Source organism: Colobus angolensis, unplaced genomic scaffold (assembly GCF_000951035.1).
Source record: "Colobus angolensis palliatus isolate OR3802 unplaced genomic scaffold, Cang.pa_1.0 Scaffold162, whole genome shotgun sequence".
NCBI classification, from domain to species: Eukaryota; Metazoa; Chordata; class Mammalia; order Primates; family Cercopithecidae; genus Colobus; species Colobus angolensis.
This window is the reverse complement of record NW_012114733.1, coordinates 4,702,800-4,723,953: the sequence shown is the minus strand read 5'-3', so window position 1 is coordinate 4,723,953 and position 21,154 is coordinate 4,702,800. Positions and strand designations below refer to the sequence as shown.

Below are 21,154 nucleotides of genomic sequence, written 5' to 3'. Positions count from 1 at the left end.
GGGTTTCACCATGTTCGCCACGATGGTCTAAATCTCCTGACTTCGTGATCCGCCCTCCTCGGCCTCCCAAAGTGCTAGGATTACAGGCGAGCCACTGCGCCCGGCCTACAATTTGTTTTTAAAAAATATTTTGTTAACTTAGAAAAATGAACTAGCTGATATTCAAATTTTGGAAGTTAAAGTTTTGCTCTGTTTTATGTCTGTATCTTGGGCTATATTTTGTAGTAAATCAGAGACCAAAAGATTGATTTTGAAATATATAAATATGCTGTTCTGAAGTTAATTTGTTCTGTGTAAACTTTGAGTAAGCATTTTGTCTTAAAGGTGTAATAAAGCCATAAAGTGGCATTATTGCTTTATAAACTTAGAATAATAATTTGCCATATTAGTGCAGAGTTCAAAAAGTACTATATATTTTGCAAAATAATGACTCGTTATTGAATATTACAGTTATTTGAGAGTATTCGTGTCTAGAATGTTTTATGAAGTACTGATTTCACTGACATATTTTGAAATATTTTCAAATCTGTAAAAACCCTTTTTTTCAACATGGGTTATATTAAACAAGTGACTTTTATTTGCATAATTAGGCTATAATTCTCCAGGGGAGGGTACTGGAGAGTAAAATTTTTTTCAAAGTAAGAATTTATAAAATTAAAATTCACGGTTACAGTTATAGCCTTACTCTTCAATTCATGATTAATAAAATTTCTCTTTCAGACGGCAAATGGATATATCTTGTTTTTTCATATTACATCTACAAGAGGGGACAAGTACCTTTATGAACCAGTGTATCCCAAGTAAGTTTGTTGCCTTTCATTCTTTTAATATGTGATTCACAGGCTTTATGTTCAGAAAAGCATTACAGTTTTGAGTTTTCTGTAGTGATTAGAATAAAACTAAGCCAGCATTTTCCAAATAGTGTTTCAAAAATTACCAGGTCTTTGAACTATCATGTCTTGAATAAAGAATTCTTTAAGTCTGGGAATCTTGATGATAAACTATATCAAGACTATTTTCTTGGGCATTCAGAATTACTGTTAATATACTCCAGGTCTAGCATTTCTCAGTCCTTATTAGGGAAGAGCTATGAGATGGTGAGAGGAAGAGTTGAAATGTTGGTAAATTACAAGTACTTTCGCGTGTGCTTTTGTATATGCAGAGAAAAAAAGAACCCCAGAGAGTTATTACCTCTTGATTTAAATTTGGGAAAAACATGAACTTTTGCCCTTTACACTGTGTAGTTATGTATGTTTTTAATTTTTTTTCCTTATAGCAGGCCTTAATTGTTGAAATAAAAGAACCTACAATTGTAAAGCATTCCATCTTTAAAAAAAAAAAACAAGCCATAAAGCCAGATAAAAATATAAGAGCATTTATCACATTTCTAGATGGTGGGAGACATCCAAAGTTTCATAGGTATGTAAGAAATTAAAGAGAAAGACAGATTTTATTGTGTGAAAAGTTTAAATTTTTGAATATTAACAGAAAAAAAGAGAAAAACATTAATAGCAAGTAACTTGGGAAAAATATTTGTAGTTAATAGGGCCAAGTCTTACTACTTTTATATAAAATAGATATATAAATTGCCAATAAGCACACAGAGATTCCAGTAGATAAATAGGAAAAAGTAGTCTCATAAAAGGAAATACTGTAACTAACAAACTCAAGGGAAAGTATTTAGACCCAGTAGTAACCGAAATAAAATAAACATTAAATATAACCATTTTTTCAACCCACACATTTTAATATATTAAAATAGTTTTTAAAAATTGTTACTGCTATCTGAGGTATAATAAAAGTTGTGTTGCACACTTCTGATACACCAAGGTGTGATAATAGGGAGTTGATTAACAAGTTAACTGTAGTACATCCTTCTCTTACGGTGATATGTAGTCATTATGTCTCAGAAAAATTTATAAACTTAAGAACCTGACCATATTATAATGCCAAGTGAAGAAACAAGTCATGCAAAATTATATATGTAATATGACCACAACTATATAAAACAAAACAACGAAAGTCATCTAAAGACAAAATCTAGAGCAATACAATACAAATATTTATAGTAATTGCTCCTGAATGTAGAACTGTAGTGATTCTTCTGCTTTTCAACTCTTAAATTTTCAACTAGTTAGATTTTCTTGATGGTATAGCCACTTGTTTTTGTAACAAATATAGTGCTGACGTATTCAGTTTTGGAAATCTTTAAAGTACAGACATTTTTTTGATGATGGGATTCAATTTAATTTGATTATTTTTCAATAAAAATAGTGCAAAGAGTTTTGACACATAAATATAGTGCAAAATGATGGGAACATCGTGATGTAGTTAGACATTTTAAATTCAGTTTTATGGATAAAACTGAAAATAAATGAATTTTTTTCATTCTAAGTGATAATTTTGTGATTCTTTTGAAGAACTGTTATAATCAATGACTAAAATTAGATTTACTTGTGCATTTTGAACTATTATATTTTATTGCTTAATTTAGACATGTTCCTATAAATAAAAAGCAATAATCAGAAACAACAATTTAACTTCATTAATTTATGTTCCTGTGGGCATGGTAGAGAAATAACTTCTCTTGAAGCAGTGAAAATTCTATTTTCTTTATTTCAGTTCACTAATATAATTACATGTTTATAGTGTTTTTGGAATGGTATTTTGAGACCCACTTTTTTTGTTCCAGAAAAGTTTTAAGAATCAGTTTGTTTCTTTTCTGATTCTGAAACTGCAAGAGACACCAATTAACTAAATAGTCCTGACAATGCATGAACTTTGCTGTGTTTGACTCTGTGTGTTAAGGCAGAGAACTAAATAAAAAACATACTCTCTTTCTTAATTTGGGCATTCTTTTCCTAAATTGAAGGTTTTAGGTTTCAATGACTGGCCTCAATAAAATGTGCATTGCTTTAGAGCAGTTTGAATGATCGTTAAAGATACAGGCTTTGGTGTCAGATAGACCTGGAATTAAATGTTTGCTGTGCCACTTTTCAGCTATATGATTTCTTTCAAGTTATTTAATACCACCAAAATCTTTCCTCATCTGTAGAGTAGGATAACAGTAGTAATCATCTCATAAGATTAAATGAGATCATTCATATTTAATGCTTAAGTAAGCACCTAGCTTATGGGATAATTAGTAAAGGACAACTGTTTTTATCAGTAATTTTTTTAACCAAGTGTTTACTCCATTTCTAAGCTTTTGAGTAATTTTTAAAATATATATATATATGTTTCTACTTGATATTTTACTTCTTTGCCAGAGTCTCAATTCTAGTAACTGCTACCTAAAATCTCTTATATGAAAATAGTTCTGCAGATTGAAGTCAGCCGGTTGTGTATTTGTGTGCTAGACTATTCTAGTTATGTTACTTTAGTAAGTTTCTTGGTTTTTCTGCAGAACTCATTTATACAATGGGAATAAAAATAACTTCTTTAATTGTTAAGAGGATTATGTGAATTCATATTCTTAAAACCTGAAAAATAGTGGTTCTATAAGGTTTTGAGAAAAGCAAAGTTTGGTTTTGACAGTGGTATCTTCATTGTCATCTGTGCCATTATAAACCCTTGTGTAGTTCGAGACACTGTTCTAAGCACTTTTTAGTACTTATTTAATCTCTGTGGCAACCCTGTGAGGTAGTTAGGTATAACTGTTATACAATTGCTGCACAGAGAGGCAAAGTAACTCACCCATAGTCACACGCTAATTAAGTTGCACAGCCAGGATTCAGACATAAGTGTTGCAGCTCTAAAGTCTGTGCTATTAATTAGTAATATACTGTCTCAACCCTGTTTATGCTCCATCCAGCTACTACTTTGGGGTTTATCTAGGAGTAGAAAATTGAAAAAAAAAAAAGCAGAAATGATCTGGAGTGGTTTCTAATAGTCCTGAAGAATAGAGGCAGTGTAATTACTGAGGCCAGTGGTTAATTGTCCTCTTCTCACTTACTGACAGAAATTCTGTTGTCTCTTGTTTCTCTTCTCTAAATCTTATGAATTTGTCACATGAGTTTTTCTAGAGTATCTTAACTTCCCTGTATTATGTTACAGCATCTTAGCCTCAGACTGCATATCCTTTTCCACAATGCTCCATCTGAGAACACAGGTCAGATGCCTCATGATCTTTCCTAGTTTCCACCTCGTGTTGTTTCTAGCATCCTTCCTATAGATGTCGGGAGTCAGTCTTCAACAATGGTGGCAGTCTTATTAAGTGACTCTGTACCTCAAAGATCATTTATTCTTTGATGAATGAATTTTCCATTTTAGAAATATTAGATTCCATGGTATATTACAGTATCTCTTCATATTAGTTACACAGACCAGTGGGCCAGACTAGTTGAAGGTTGTCTGGACATTTTATTTTATAGCTTGGAAATTTTAGTGAAATTAATGAAGGAAACTTCCAGGGATAATTAAGAAATAATTTGTGTTTAGCTTTAAAATGTGTTCATATGCTTATGTTTAAATAGAAGTTTAGTATATCTTTAAATTGCACATCATATTTAATTTCAGCATAATGAAAATAATTTAAACAAATATGTCATCATAATATATACTCTGTTGAGAGCAGAGATTTTTCCCCCCTTCTTCCTGTCTTTTCACTGCTATTACTACCCTCTTTTTTGTTAGAGACTAGTATTATTGAGGCTGTTTCTTAAAAAAAAAAAAAGTTTCTGTACTAAAATTCAGTACATTTAATTATTATATAGTAAAGATACTGATCTTTTTCACTGAAGAAAAAAAAAATCACTCCAAAATATAATCAAATCTCCTTCTCCTCTTCCCCGTCCACCCTCCCAACATAATTTCATCAGATGGTGATACTTCTTACCAGCTCATTACTAATGAATTACTGCCAGCTGGAAAGGAAGAAGAGAAAAGCTACTTGAGGTTAGCAATTTTTAACTTCAACACAACTTGCCCCTTCTAAAATCCAGCTTCTTTGCAGAAGAAACCTAGAGTAAGGGACAGAAGCATCTAAATCATACCAAATTTAGAGGTGACAGGAGATCTGAATTAGTTACAGACTCATGAAAGTTTCCCTCAACACATGTTTATTTCTTTTTGTTAATATGTTCTGAGTGCTCGTTTTCTAGAGAGGAACTTTAGCCACTTTTTCCCTGTATTTCTAATAATAAACCTTGTTCTGCATTCAGTTTATAAACTTGACGAAGTATGTTAGTGATCTTAATGTTTTTTGTTCTGCTTGAGCCTCTGAAAACATCCCATGTATAGTTTGATTTCAGTGTGTTTTTATTCTGTAAATGTGCACGGGTGACCTTTCACTACTGAACTTTGCATATTACATGCATCCATTACTTCACATTATAGTTGCATGAGCACTTATTAATAGGATTGGTAACAGAGTTATTACATAAGTTCTGGATAGTGAAAACTACTCCCTTATTGGCCACACTTCCAAGGATGGCACCTGAGTCCAAAGAATGATAGGACTGGTAAAAAATCTGCCCACTTCAGAGAGCCCTGCACATTGTTTCTGTCAGACTGGAGGCTGTCTCAATGTGTGATAATGTAAATGATAAGCAGTTTTTGTTTTTTGGTGTTTTGTTTTGTTTTAGTTTGGTTCTTTAAAGAGTCTGGTGAAAGGGTACTACCTCTTTCAAAAAACTCTTCTGAAAATTATTTTCATCCATGTGTCTATCCATTTAAAAAGTAATGAATTTTGTCCGGCTCTACACATTATTGTAGATACTAGAGATCTAACAGTGGAAAAAAACAACAAAACAAAAAGCCCTGCTGATAGAGCTTGTTATTCTTCTAGTAGAGGGTGATAAGTGAAATACATTATGAGTTAGGTGATCCACTCTATGGAGAAAAATAAAGCAGGGTAAGGGAATAGAGAGTGGGACATGACTTAAAATAGCAGTCGGTGTCTTCACTGAGAAGATGACATATAAAAGGATCTCAAAGATGATGAGGTAACAAAATATACATCTAGAGGAAGACCATTCTGAATTGGTGAGATTTAGCAGGTACAAAAATTCGTAAGAAGATACCGTGAACACATTTTAGGTCCTATAATAATTTATAGTTAGTAAGAAATGATGAATTTTTTATTAGCTGTAAAAATGAAAATGCAGTCTGATTTTTAGGTAACTGAATCCTGGGAAAGTCAAGAGCCTTTTTTTTTTTCTTCCAGTAAATGGCACCACCATGTATTTGAGTTTATTCACTCTTCCTGCCCACTAACATCAATAGCCAGTCTCTATCTAGTCCAGTATATTCTACCTTGTGTGTCATTTCTTTTCCCTCCTCGTAATTCCCAATGGCAGTAGTTTGGTTTAGGTCTTGTCACTTTTCTCCTGGATTATTATTATATCACTTTTTTTGAGACAGTATCTCACTCTGTCGCCTGGGCTGGAGTGCAGTAGTGTGATCTTGGCTCCCTGCAACCTCCACCTTCTGGATTCAAGCCATTCTCACATCTCAATCCTGAATAGCTGGGACTACAGGCATGCGCCATTGTGCCTAGCTAATTTTTGTATTTTTACTAGAGATGGGGTTTCATCATGTTGGCCAGGATGGTCTTGAACTCCTGACCTCAAGTGATCTGCCTGCCTCGGCCTCCCAAAGTGCTGGGATTACAGGCGTGAGCCGCTGCACCGGGCCTGTTACGTCTTCTTAATCTCAAATTCATGTCTAAACCGCACTCACCCCCTACCAAGCCAAACATGCTATTGCTTTGCTAAACTTTATTACAATTACCATCATCTTTTGTATAGTTGTATGAGGTAGAAAACCTTGAATTCTTTATTTCTTCCTCTGGATTGTTTCTTCATTTTCCGTATTTGTTCAATCATCAAATTTTATTGATTGATTATAGTTTTCCAGTGCCTCTGGAATTCATTTAACTCTACTTTATTCTCATTGGTCTTTTTAGGGGCCCTCATGTCCTCCTCCTTGTCTATTAAAAAAGCTTATTCCCTAACTCATTTCTCTTCCCCTAGTCTCTTTCGCCTGCATAATGAAGTTTATCATTTGCATTGATAACATTTTTTTTTTTTCCAAAACAAAGTCCAAGCTCTCTGGCCTGGCATTTAGAACCTACTTTCTCCTTATCTTGAACACATCAAACCCACAATTCCTATTTAATGCCTTGGTTCCTTTGTTATTTGCTGTATTCAGTGTGACTCCCCTGCTATCTTTTTTTATGTAAGAAATTTATCTGACTTGGTTTTCAAGCTCAGGTCAGACATCTGTTGTACTCTATAAACCTTCTGCCCTCAACTCTCCTATATCCTCCCCTGTACCCAATAAATAACTGATCTGGCATGTGCGTTCCCATAGTACGTTTAAAAAATTTACACTAATTCTTGAATACCTTCTTATTTTAAAAAAAAATCCAACGAGAGATCTATAAAGATAAAAAGTAAAAAAAAGTGAACTTTGCTTTTTTAGATTCTAATCTCATTTCACTCTCCAGTTGTCCTATATCTCTTGAGTAAAGAAATACGTAGGAATAGAATTGCTGGGCCATATCACGTGTCTAGTAATTTTAGATTGGATGTTAAATATTGTATTACATTATCCATTGTCTGATTTTTGTTCTTTTCCTTTAAAGAGTATTGAAGGTTGTTTTGGGTGGCAGTGAAGCTACTTGGAGATCTTACTGATCTTTTGAGGCCTTTTGTATGTTTTTTAGGATAGATTTAACTGTTAAGCTAGCTTAGCCCTTCTGAAATCGCCACTGAATGTCCTGGGTCTTTAACAAGGTCTCTCCATTCTGGCTAGTCAACTCTGAAATGTCTCCCAGTCCTATATTAACTGGGTAGCCAAAAACCCTAGCAGTCATTCTTTGCCTGTATTTATGGAGTGTCACTGTGTATTTGCATAGTATTCAGTAAGACTCAGGGGAAACTCCTGCAGATTTCTAGAGCTTTTCTCTGTGTGTCTCCCACATCACTGGTGCTCTACTTCACAAATAGCTGCTTCTGCTTCTCTGAACTTTAATCTTTTTCTCCTAAACTTAACAAGGCTGCCATACTATGCTTGGGTTCTCTCTCCCTACATGGTGGACAAAATCTTAAGAGGTTAGAAGGTGACATCTGCCAGAAAACCTGTTTTCCTTCCCTCATGATATCGGTCCTGTGCTGCCTGCTGTCTCATGTCTGAATATGGTTGGTTGATCTGTTTTGTCCAGTTCTCTTGTTTCTGGGCACTAGTTTGGTACCAGGTACTCTATTAGTAGAATAATAAAATGACCATCTGTGTGTCCATCAGTCAGTTTGAACAATTTTCAGTCTTTTTCCACTGGAGTATATTTAAGCACATCCAAGATACCATTATTTCATTTCATCCAGAAATACTTTTTATTATTGTGAGCATTCCAGTACACAATGGTGAATGCAAATGATGAAATATGAGGCCTGGAGTTTTGGGAAAAGAAATCGTTCTGAGCCTTTCCAGAATTACGGTTGGAAAACTAAAGCCTCTTAGTCCCAGAATTTACATAGGACTGCCAGAACTTTCTGGATCAAGCCTTGCACATTTCAGAATCATCTCAAATGGGATTCATCCTCATTTATTGTATGCCTACTATCTGTAAAACACTTGCTATACACTGCTACTGAAGATGCTAATGAATAATTGTTTAAAGTTAATGGCAATATAATATAACAGATTGCCAGGTGAATATCTTGAAAAGTCATAATAGTATTTCAGGGTAAAGTGATTAGTTGTCAAGGGACGTTTTGTAAATAAGGGGACTTGAGTTCTATACTTGGGAGAAAAGTCAGGACTTAGGTAAGTTATATTGCAAGGAAAAACACTGTAATTAATTGCGTTCTTGAAGTTTCTGTTCCCCCACACCCCAAATCTGTTAGGTTATTTGCCACATTATTCTTTTCTTTAACTGGCACTTAAAGCATTTGTTATCTCCTGCACAAAAGAATCTGCTCAAAGAAATGGCTATTGAATTTAATTGTGAGTCAGTTTTCTGTATCACCTGATCTAGCCCTCCAAAGCATACTTGACATACTTTAAAAGCAGTCTTCTTTTAAGACTTTTGTGTAGTTTTTATGCTACACTTGTGGGTATTGTGGTTTGATTTTTGTTTTTTACCAATTTGATGAGAAATTACTCCCCCCTCAATGTCCTGGGAAGTTTGACTGGTGGTTGACCCATCCCATAGAAATATTTTATGTTTTTCATGGCCCTTTAAGGGCCACTGATTAACGTGAATGCCTTATCATTCATTGGAATAGAAAACTGGGAGGGTTTACTTTTAATTATAAAAGTCAGTGTATGTCAAATACATTAATAAAAGAAAACTTGCTTAGCTTCATTTTTCCTACTTTCTTATTTTTCTTAGACTTGCTATTACTACCTCAAATAAATATCCAGTTTAGAGATGTGGAAAAAAATATGGCAATTGGAATCAGGGAGGCCCAGGTTCTAGTTCAGATTCTACTTTTTCCCAAGACTTTGGAAAAGCCACTTTCTAAAGTTGCTTTCTGTGCTGTGTGTCTATAAAATGAGAAAAATGAGTTATTATTAGATTCTTAATAAGTTGCAACTGGTATTGTTGCCCAGGTTGCCTTTTGAATTATGTAAATATAATCTGCCTCCATTGCATGTTTAAGACAATTTATGTGTGTTTAGAAAAGAAGGGAATTCTAGTTCATTAACTGCGAGGTTTTAGAGTGAACTAGAATTTGAAGAATGACAAAACTTTAAGAGGTTGCTAAAAAATACAGGTGTACTTGTTCAAAAGCAAGTCTCAGATTGAGTCATACATCAAATGTAAGCAATAACAGACTTGACTCCTCTGGGGAATTTCGGCAGAGTATTCATTTATACAATACTTGAAAATTCCAAGTATTTACAAAGGTAGCTTATTTAATATAGTGTGAAACTCATTACATCATATCCTTGAATAATGTCATAATATCGATGATGGAAAAAAATTGATCCCTGGCCAGGGCCACTGTCAATCTGGAATTTTCATATTCTCCCTGTGTCTGTGTAGTACTGTGGTTTCCTCCCACATCCCAAAGATGTACACTTTAGGTGAATCGGCGTCTGCATGGCCCCAGTCTGAGTGAGTGTGGGGTATGTGTGTGAGTGCGCCCTCCAGTGGAATGACATCTGTTTCAAGGTGGGCTTCAGTTTTGGCCCCGAGCTGCTGGAATGGGCCCTAGCCACCTGTAATTCTGAACTGGAATTAATGCGTAAATGTTTTTATTCATCTTTCTTAAATGTATGTATAGCTTACATTTATTTCAGTGTCTTTTTTTTTTTCAAAAAACTGTTTGTATATTGCATATATAAATAAAATATAAAAGTAACATTTTATAAAACTTTCTAGAGAGACAAATTCCACACAAGTGGTAAGGGCAACCTTGTGTCTCTAGATTTGTTCTGTTTCATAAATTGGATTTTAATGAATCCTATGTAAATCAATTTTTGTAAATAAAGTGTAATTGTTGGATTTTTCACATCTTAGATTTTTGCAATTTTATCAGATTTACAACACTTTCTGATATCTGTGCACTCTGATTCTGAAACTAAATTATATTATTGAATTTCTTATACAGTATTAAAATAGGTGGTGGTTTACCAAGATAAAACTTTAAAGCATATTTGAAAGTTGTCTATCTATAAATAAGACAAATTGTCTACAGAATTAGCTTTATATAGCCAGTGATGTGTAAACCTCTTGGCTTTAAGTACTACAACACCTTAGAATGCATTAAGAAAACTGTCACACGATCTGAAACTGCGTTAAAAAAATTCCTTTTTTTTTTTTTTTTTTTTTTTTTTTTTTTTTTACTAGTTTCTTGTCTCTCAGGGTCACAGTTCTCATGGGCTTCCCCCACCCTACCCCACCAAGTTTCCTTCGTTGACATTTCTGTTCTTTCCCTGACAAATTCTGCCATGGCTTGTGGGGAGACCACCTGATTAACCAATACGGAACTGGGAATGACTGACAATTCTTAGCTAGTTCTATAAATTTTGTTAGTTTGTTTTTCTTAGCCCCAGTTAATCTCAAATAGATAGAAATTTAGAACATTATTGAGGGGATTATAATGGGATTAATCCCTTTTGCCTCTCCCGTAATGTATTCAGCTGTTTCATTTCTTTTTGTTCATATGCGATTTTGTGTTTTCAAAGTAAAAAATCAGAATATTTATTTAGCGTTTACTTTGGCTTAAAAATACTCAATTTATTAAAGCTTCAAAATAATAACTGTAGTTCAGACTTTTAAGTTCCATCTACAAATCTTAAAAATCTATTTGTAAATCTAGCAAATTTCAACACTTTTAGAGGGGAATCTTACAAATTAAATTCTCTTATATGTATTAATGTATATTTATAAATATGCCTTATAAATATATAATAAACTATATATTTTGTTTCTTTTTAAAACACTTGAATTGTCTAGCAAGCTTTGTACCATTTTATGAGCAGGTATTTCTGCCAAAGCATGATATATGCATTGTGTAAACACCTTCATTCTACACAATTGCAAACTAAAAACAAAGCTTATGGAAAAATCATTGGAACAGATCACTTAAGACTTCCTATAACTTTGAACTAGAGGAGTCACAAATAATAATCTTAATTAAAGTTAGAAGATACTAAGTTTTTTCTTTTCCATGTAGTTTCACAAAGACAACGGCAAGTTATATATATATTTTTTTTCAAATAAGTTTAATTTCCTACTGCTTCCCTACTCTTCACATTCTTTTCCCCAGTTAGCCTACCTAACTTTTAGTTCAGATTCTTCTCAGAATCATATGGTCAAAGTCTGGTGTTTAATTTCCCTTCATGTTTCTTCTCAAAATGTATCAAAACTCCCACTGTGACTTAAATTGGCTGCGTTCTATTTCATTAGTGCAAGTAAACAATAACTTGTTATACTCCATCTGTGGTATAACTATGGTATAGTTGGCTCTTCTGTTTGAGACCTATAGAAAAGTTCTGAATGTTTTTATTCTTTTCATGAGTGGATGTGTACATAGCACTCCTGATGGAGCTATTTATCCTTTTTATGGGCATCTGTATTTAATCCTTTGCAGTATATCGATTTAAATGCAAAGTGTTTGGGTGGGGTGAGGTGGCTCATGCCTGTAACCTTAGCACTTTGGGAGGCCCAAGGCAGGTGGATCACTTGAGGTCGGGAGTTCAAGACCAGCCTGGCCAACATGGCAGAACCCCGTCTCTACTAAAAATACAAAAATTAGGCCGGGCGCGGTGGCTCAAGCCCGTAATCCCAGCACTTTGGGAGGCCGAGACGGGTGGATCACAAGGTCAGGAGATCAAGACCATCCTGGTCTACACGGTGAAACCCTGTCTCTACTAAAAATACAAAAAACTAGCCGGGCGAGATGGCGGGCGCCTGTAGTCCCAGCTACTCGGGAGGCTGAGGCAGGAGAATGGCGTAAACCCGGGAGGCGGAGCTTGTAGTGAGCCGAGATCGCGCCACTGCACTCCAGCCTGGGCGACAGAGCAAGACTCCGTCTCAAAAAAAAAAAAAAAAAAAATTAGCCAGTGTGATAATCCCAGCTCCTCAGGAGGCTGAAGCAAACTGAACCAGGAGGTGGACATTTCAGTGTACCGAGACTGCGCCACTGCACTCCAGCCTGGGTTACAGAGCAAGACTCCATTAAAAAAAAAAAGTTCAGTTACATTTTCTCTTGAAAATTCAGGGGTTTTTTTGTATCCATCTTCCTTACCTTGTATACTTTAACTTAACTTTTGCTCTGTATAATTCGTACCATATGGTAGGTAATGCATGTCAAATCTGTTATCTGTTTTTGCACACAATCTATGCTTTTTGTAAGAAAACCAAGGTAATTAAAATATTGAAGCTGGTTAGTTTCTTAAGCACATGACTGGAATCAAAAGTACACTGAGTAACTATTAACATTTCATACACTCAAAATGTCAAGTGGGATCCACGTATTAAGCATCATCAATTGCCTGGAATAGCTAAGATTCAGGAAATAAGGCCTCAAAGGGGACACTGAGCAGCCAAAATGGATATATTCATCCCATTGATGAGGTGTTCCTCATCTTTTACTCATTCAAGACATTTGTTTGTTTGGGGCTATATACAAGGCAATAGTGTGAATTAGAGTTGATTTTTTCCCAGTCTGAAGCTCATAGTTTATTAAGGGGACAAAAGCTAAATTCAGATAATATCAAATACACTGTAAAAGTGACGTGTACTATAAAGGAGCTACAGATAAAGAGCTTTTCGGAGGCAGTTGAGAAGGGGAACATACTTTCAGTGTATTGTATTGTAAAGAGAGTAGCATCTGAACTGAGTCATGAGGTATATTAGTCTATTCTCACACTGGTATAAATAAATGCCTAAGACTGGGTAATTTATAAAGAAAAGAGGTTTAATTGGTTCACGGTTCTGCAGACTGCACAGGAAGAATGGCTGGGGAGGCCTCAGGAAACTTATAGTCATGACAGAAGGAGAAGGGGAAGCAGGCACCTCTTACATGGCCAGAGCAGGAAGCTGGGGAGAGGTGCTACACACTTTTGTTTTTGTTTGTTTTTGTTTGTTTGAGACAGAGTCTCGCTCTGTTGCCAGGTTGGAGTGCAGTGGCACCATCTCGGCTCACCGCAAGCTCGGCCTCCCAGGTTCAAGCAATTCTCCTGCCTCAGCCTCCCAAGTAGCTGGGACTACAGGCACACACTGCCTTGCCCAGCTAATTTTTTTTTGTATTTTAGTGGAGACGGACTTTCACCATGTTGCCCAGGCTGGTCTCGACCTCCTGAGCTCAGGCAGTCCACCCACCTCGGCCTCGCAAAGTGCTAGGATTACAGGCGTGAGCCACTGCATGCAGTTGTGCTACACCCTGTTAAACAACTAGATCTCATGATAACTTACTATCACAAGAACAGCACCAAAGGGGAAATCACCCTCATGATCCAGTCACCTCCCACCAGGCCCCACCTCCAACATTGGGGATTACAATTTGACATAAGATTTACACAGGGACACAGACCCAAACCATATAATTCCACCCTTGTCCCTTCCCCAAATCTCACGTCTTTCTCACATTTAAAATAAAATCATGCCTTCACAAGAGTCCCCCAAAGTCTGAACCCGTTCCAGCATTAACTCAAAAGTCCGAAGTCTCATATGAGACAAAACTAGTCCCTTCTGCCTATGAGCCTGTAAAATCAAAAAAACAAGTTAATAACTTCCAAGATACAATGGGAATGTAGACATTGGGTAACACTCCGGTTCCAAAAGGGAGAAATCAGCCAAAAGAAAGGGGCTGTAAGCCCCGTGCAGATCTGAAATGCAGCAGGGCAGTCGTTAAATCTTAAAGCTCCAAAATAACCTTCTTTGACTCCATGTCTTACGTAGCATTAAGTACATTTACAATGTTTTGTACAACTATCACAATTATCTAGTTCCAGAACTTTTACATCACTCCAAGCAGAAACCATGGATTCATTAAGAAGTCATTCCCTGTTCTCTACTGCTCTCAACCCCTAGAACCATACATTTGTTTCCTGTCTCTCTCTGGATTTGCCTATTCAGGATACGCCGTATAAATAGAATAATACAGCATGTACCTTTTGTGTCTTATTTAATTTCTGAATACTTTGTATAAATGGAATCACACACTGTGTACTTTTTGTGTCTTAATGTAATGTTTTCAAGGTTAATTCATGTTTTAGCATGTATCAGTACGTCATTTCTTTTATGGCTGAATAATGTTTTGTTATGTGGATTTACCACAGGGTGTTTATCCATTAATCAGGTGATGGACATTGAGGTTTTTTTCACTTTTTGACTATTGTGAACAGTCCTGCTATGACTAGGAGTGTTCATAGCAATTGTTCATGTACAATTCGTATTTAAACACCTGTTTCCAATTCTTTTTGGGTACATACCGGGAAGTAGAATTGCTAGGTTACATGGTAATTCTGTGTTAAACTTTTTGAAAAACTGCCAGACTGTTTTCCCACAAGTCATTCATGATGGTTCTGGTTTCTCCACATCCTCATCAACACTTGTTATTTTCTGTTTTTTTATTATATTAGGGTCATCCCAGTGAATGTGAAATAGTATCTCATTATGGTTTTCATTTGTATTTCGCTAATGATTAATGACATTGAACATACTTTCATTTGCTCTTTGGCCATTTGTGTATCTTCTCTAAATAAATATCTATTCAAGTCTTCTTCCCACTTTTTTTTTTTTTGGAGAAAGGTTCTTGCTCTGTCATCCAGGCAGTGGCACAATCATAGCTCACTGCATCCTTGATTTCCTGGCCTCAAGCAATCCTCTCACCTGAGTCTCCAGAGTAGCTGGGACTACAGGCATGCACCACTACACCTGGCTAATTTTTAAATTTTTTGTAAAGATGAGATCTCACTATGTTGCTCAAGCTAGTCTTAAACTCCTGGGTTCAAGCAATTCTCCTGTCTTGGCCCCCCAAAGTGCTAGAATAACAAGTATGAGCCACCGTGCCCCACCTCTCCCTTCTTTTTAATTGGGTTGTTTATCTTTGTCTGAGTTGTAAGTCGTCTTTATATATTCTGGATAGTAGATCCTTCTAAGATGCATGATTTTCATATTTTTTTTTCTCATTCTCCGGGCTTTTTACTTTCTTGGTAGTATATTTTGCACAAAAAAGTTTAATCTTGATGACGTCCGATATATATATATATATATATAGTTCCTTATAGTTTTCTGATATCTAGAAAACAATTGCCAAATGAAAGGCCATGACAATTTACCCGTATATTTTCTTCTATTTTGTAAGAATAGTTTCAGCTCTTATATTTAGAGTTTTGATTCATTTTGAATTATTTTTTACTTATGGTGTAAGATAAGGATCCAACTTAATTATTTCGTAAATGGCTATTCAGTTGTCTTAGTACCATTTGTTAGAGAGAATGTTGTTTCCCCTGTTGAGTGCACTTGGCACCCTTGCCAATAATCAATTGACCGTAGGTGTATAAGTTTTTTATTAGGCTCTTAATTCTATTCCATTGATCTTTATGTCTGCCCTTGTATCATTACCACACTGCGTTGGATATTGTAGCTTTGCAGTAAGTTTTGCAATCAGGAAATGTGAGTTCTCCAACTTTGTTCTTCTTTTCAAGATTATTTTGGCTCTTCAGGGTTCCTTGCCTTTCCATATGAATTTTAGGATCAGCTTTCCCATTTCTTTTTTTTTTTTTTTTAAACAAAAGAACATTGGGATTTTGGTAGAAATTGCATTTAATCTATACCTATAACAATATTAAATATTCCATTCATGAACATAATATACCTTTCCAATTTCTTAGTTCTCCCTTAATTTATTTACGCGTACAACTCTTACTCATCCTTGGGTCAGTTTATTCCCAAGTATTTTATTCTTTTTGATGCTATTGTAAATGGAGTTGTTTTCTGAAATTTTTATTGCTAGTGTAGAGAAATATATATGATTTCTGTGTTGATCATATACTACAACTTTGATAAATTTATTAGCTCTAATAAGTTTTCTGTGGATTCTTTAGAATTTTATATATATACTATACTATTATGACATCTTTGAATAAAGAGAGTCCCATTTTTTCCGTTTGTGTTGGATGACTTTTCTTTTTCTTACCTGATTGCTGTCTAGAATGCCCAGTATTATGTTGACTGGAAGTAGTGAGAGCGGCTTTCTTGTCTCATGCCTGATCATAGAGGGAAAACTTTCAGTCAGTAAACAGTCATTTACTGTTGAGTAAGATGTTAGCTGTGCACTTTTTCATATATGTCCTTTATCATTTTGAAAAAGCTCCCTTCCTTTCCTAGTTTATTGAGTGTTTTTATCTTAAAAGATTATTACTATTTTTTCAGATGTTTTTTCTGCATGAATTGAAATCATTCTGGGATTTTTCCCCTTTATTCTATTAATGTGATTACATTGTATTACATTGATTTTCATGTGTTGAACCACCATTGTATTCTTGGGCTAAGCCCACTTGGTCATGGTGGATAATCCTTTTAATATGCTACTGGATCCAGTCTAATATTTTGTTGAGGATTTTTTTTCCATCTATGTTCATAAGGTGTGTTGAGCCATGGTTTCCTTTTCTTGCAGTGTCTTTGTCTGACTTTGGTATCGGGGTAATGCTGGCCTCATAGAACGAATTAGAAGTCCAGGGATGGTGGCTCACGCCTATAATCCCAGCATTTTGGGAGGCCAAGGTGGGCAGATCACGAGGTCAGGAGATCTAGACCATCCTGACCAACATGGCGAAACTCCATCTAAAAATAAAAAAATTAACTGGTCATGGTGGGCACGTGCCTGTAATCCCAGGTATTCGGGAGGCTGAGGCAGGACAGTTGCTTCAGCCGGGGAGTCAGAGGTTGCAGTGAACTGAGATTGCGCCACTGCACTCCAGCCTGGTGACAGAGCAAGACTGTCTAAAAAGAAGAAAAAAAAAAAGAAGAAGGAATGAATTAGAAAGTGTTCCCTCTTCTTACCTGTTTTTTTTTTTAAATAACATCTTGAGAAGGGTGAATGTTCATTCTTATTTAAATATTGTATAAGTCACTAAGCCACCTGGTTTTGGGCTCTTCTTTATTGGGAGGTTTTTGATTACTGACTCAGTTTTGTTACTTGTTACAGGTCTATTCATATGTTTTATTTCCTCTTGAGTCAGTTGGGAAATTTGTGTGTTTCTAGCAATTTGTCCATTTAACATAGGTTATCTAACTTGTTAGCATTCAGTTGTTTACAGTATTCTCTTATAAGCCATACTGTTTTTTTGTATGGTCAGTAATAATATTCTCACTTTCATTTCAGACTTTTAGAGTCTTCTCTCTTTTTCCTTAGGTTTTTCAATTGTATTGATGTTTTCAAACAACCAACTCTTTATTTAATTGATTTTTCTCTATTATTTTTCTATTCTCAATTTCATGTACAGCCGCTCTAATTTTTATCACATCCATCCTTCTGCCAGCTCTTTTACTAGTTCCATAAGGTATAAAGTTAGGTTATTGATTTGAAATCTTTTTTTTAATGTAAGCGTTTTAGCTATAAATTTCCCTCGGAGGACTTCATTCACTGTATCCCATAATGTTGCATTTGTATTTTCATTAGTTTCAGAGTATTTCCTAATTTCCATTTTGGTTCTTCTTCGAGTCATTGATTGTTTTAGAGTGTATTTTGGATTTCCACATATTTGTGATTTTTCTAGTTTTACTGATTTTTAGTTATATTCCATTTGGTTAGAGAAGATACTTTATATGCTTTCAGTCTTTTAAAATTTATTAAGACTTTTTTGTGGTTTAATACCCATTCTGTCTTGGAGAATGTTCCATGTGCATTTGAGAATAATATGTATTCTGCTGTTGGGTGGCATATTCAGTATGTGTCTTAGGTCTAAGTGGTTTATATAGTGTTACTTAAATTCTCTATTTCCTTATTTTCTGCCCAGTTCTATCCATTATTGAAAGTGGGGTATTGAAGTCTCTAACATTATTACAGATCTATTTCCCCCTTCAGTTTTGTGTTCTGTCTTCATATATTAATATTTTGTGACTCTGATGTTATATTTGTATCTATTTATAGGTGTGGTATCTTCTTGCTAGATTGACTGTTTTATCATTATAAAAATCCTTCTTTGTCTCTTGTGATAGTTCTTAAAGTCTTTTGGTTTTTTTGTTTGTTTGTGTATTTGTTTGTTTCTGATTTTACCATAGCCACCCTGTCTTGGTTACTATTTGCATGGAATATATTTTTCCTTCCTTCCACTTTCAGCTTGTTTCCTTGAATCTAAAGTAATTCTCTTGTAGACAACTTATAAATGGACTCATTTGGTTTCTTTGAATCCATTCTGACAATGCTTGCCTTTTAATGAATGCATTTAATCCATTTACATTTAAAGTACTTACTGATAAAGGATTTCTGCCATTTTGCTATTTGTTTTCTATTATGTCTGTATCTTTTTTGTTCCTGGGTTCCTCCACTACTGCCTTTTTGTTGTTGTTGTTGGTTTGATTTTTTTGCATTGTACCATTTTGACTCCTTTCTTATTTCCTTTTTTGTACATGTTTTCGTTATTAATGGTTACCTTGGGGATTAAACTAACATCTTGCATGTATAACAGCCTAGTTTGAAGTAATACCAACTTAGCTTCAATAATATCTCAAAACTATGTTCCTGTACATCTCCCTCCCTCCCTTTTTGTGTTGTTGTTATCACAAATTACATCTTTATACATTGTGTGACTGTTAACATAGATGTATAATTGCTGTTTTATGCACTTGTCTTTTGAGTCATATAGGGGGGAAAAGGCAGATTTCTTAAACAAAAATATAATACTGCTGGCTTTTATATTTACCTGTGTAATTACTTTTATCAGTGTTCTTTATTTTCTCACATGACTTTGAGTTATTGCCTCTTGTCTTTTCAGGTTGAAGAACTTCCTTTAGCATTTCTTGTAGTTCAGGTCTACTTGTGACAAATTCCCTCAACTTTTTGTTTATCTGGAAATTCGGTAGTTTCTTTTTTGTTTTTGAAGGATAATTTTTCTAGATATTTCAGCACTTGAAATATGTCATCCCACTGTTTTCTGGCCTCCATGGTTTCCTATGAAAAGTTGGCTGTCAGTCTTACTTGGGATCTCTTGTATGTGAAGAGTCACATACATCTCTTGCTGCTTTCAAGATTCTCTTTGTTTTTTGACAGTTTGAACATAATGTGTCTCTGTGTGCAACTTTTAAAATTTATCCTACTTGGAGTTTCTTGGATGAAAGACTCTTGTTTTTCTCAAATTTGGAAAGTTTGTAACCATTATTTCTTCCTATATTCTCTTTTCTCTCTCCTTGGCCTTTGGACTTCCATCATACAGACAGGCATTGTTATTTATGATGTTGTTCCCTTAAGTCTTTAAACTGTGTCTATTTTTTTTCATTCTTTTTTCCTATTTCTCAGATTGCATAGTTATTGAAATCACTCATGTAGAATAGTAACAAACTGTTAATTTGTTGAGTTTTACAGGACAAAAATCTAACAATTGCCAGTTACTATATTAGTCAGTATAGGTTTAATCTCCGCAGTAGAGGATTACAAACAGAACATGTACCAAGTGTTGGCTCTTAAATTTTCTGTTCAGAAGTGACACAAATCACTTCCCCTCATATTTTATAGGCCAAAGTAAATCATGTGGCCACACCTGATTTTAAGAAGGCAAGAAACTGCAGTTCTGCTGTCTGTCCAGATGTGAAAAACATTAACATTTACAGTGTGTGTTCCCTTCCCTACCCCATCCCCAATCCATTCTTTAGCATTTGTTCCATTATTTCTATGTGCAGACAGAGGTTATTTTGTTGGTCTCTTTAACTCTATAATTTTCAGTTGCTTAGAGCCTTAAATATTAGAGCTTGATTATCAGCTCGCTTACTTTCTTAGCTTTGTGACCAAGAGCACAGTTCTCAATATTTGTTAAGTTTCAGTTTTCTCTCTGGAAAAGTGGAGATAATTCCTGTCTCAAAAGATTACAAATGATCGATTGAGATAATGTGTATAGAATGTTTTGTACACTGTTTCATACATAGTAAATACTCTATTCCTGTTCTCCTGGCATTCAGTGCTCTCATAATCTGGCTTCATCTTCTTCTTCTAGCCTCATCTTCTGTGACTCTCTTCCAATCATCTAATGCTGTACCTTATCAAATTATAGTTGAACTCTAAAATATTTTTATCAGAAAGTCAGAATTTTTTTGTTACTATACTTTTTTAAAGTTTGCTCTATTTTAGTATGTTTGGAAGACAGGATGGAAACTTTCCTGCCAGATGTAGCTCTAATTTTATAATGGAAGTCATGAAGAAATTAGGATTTACTTAAATTTGCTTTAAAGTTCTTCTAATACTTGTAATAAATGAGGTATTCATATAAAGAAAAACACGGTTTCCAGTTTTAAGATAGGTAATGTGGTTTCCATTCTTTCTCTTGATAATCACCAACAGAAAAAAAGTTGAAATAATATTTCCATCTTTAATCAAAACTAGAGGTGTCTCCAACCCTTGAGCTAAAAATCCAAAGGGAAAGAGTGAATAACTAAGGAAGACCATCAAACTTGAGTGCTTAAGAACCTACAGGAGATTATCGGGGGCGGAGCAAGATGGCTGAATAGGAACAGCTCGTCTCCAACTCCCAGCGCGAG

General features: G+C 35.0%; 1 protein-coding gene across 1 annotated transcript in view; it reads left to right on the top strand.

Annotated features, from left to right (window-relative positions):
• Positions 1-21,154, top strand: part of LOC105508449 (RAB6A-GEF complex partner protein 1) — a 114,973-nt gene that overhangs the window by 34,246 nt on the left and 59,573 nt on the right. The window contains exon 2 of the mRNA XM_011937314.1: positions 721-800. Coding sequence (XP_011792704.1) covers positions 721-800 — 80 coding nt within the window. The remainder of the gene's footprint in view (positions 1-720; positions 801-21,154) is intronic.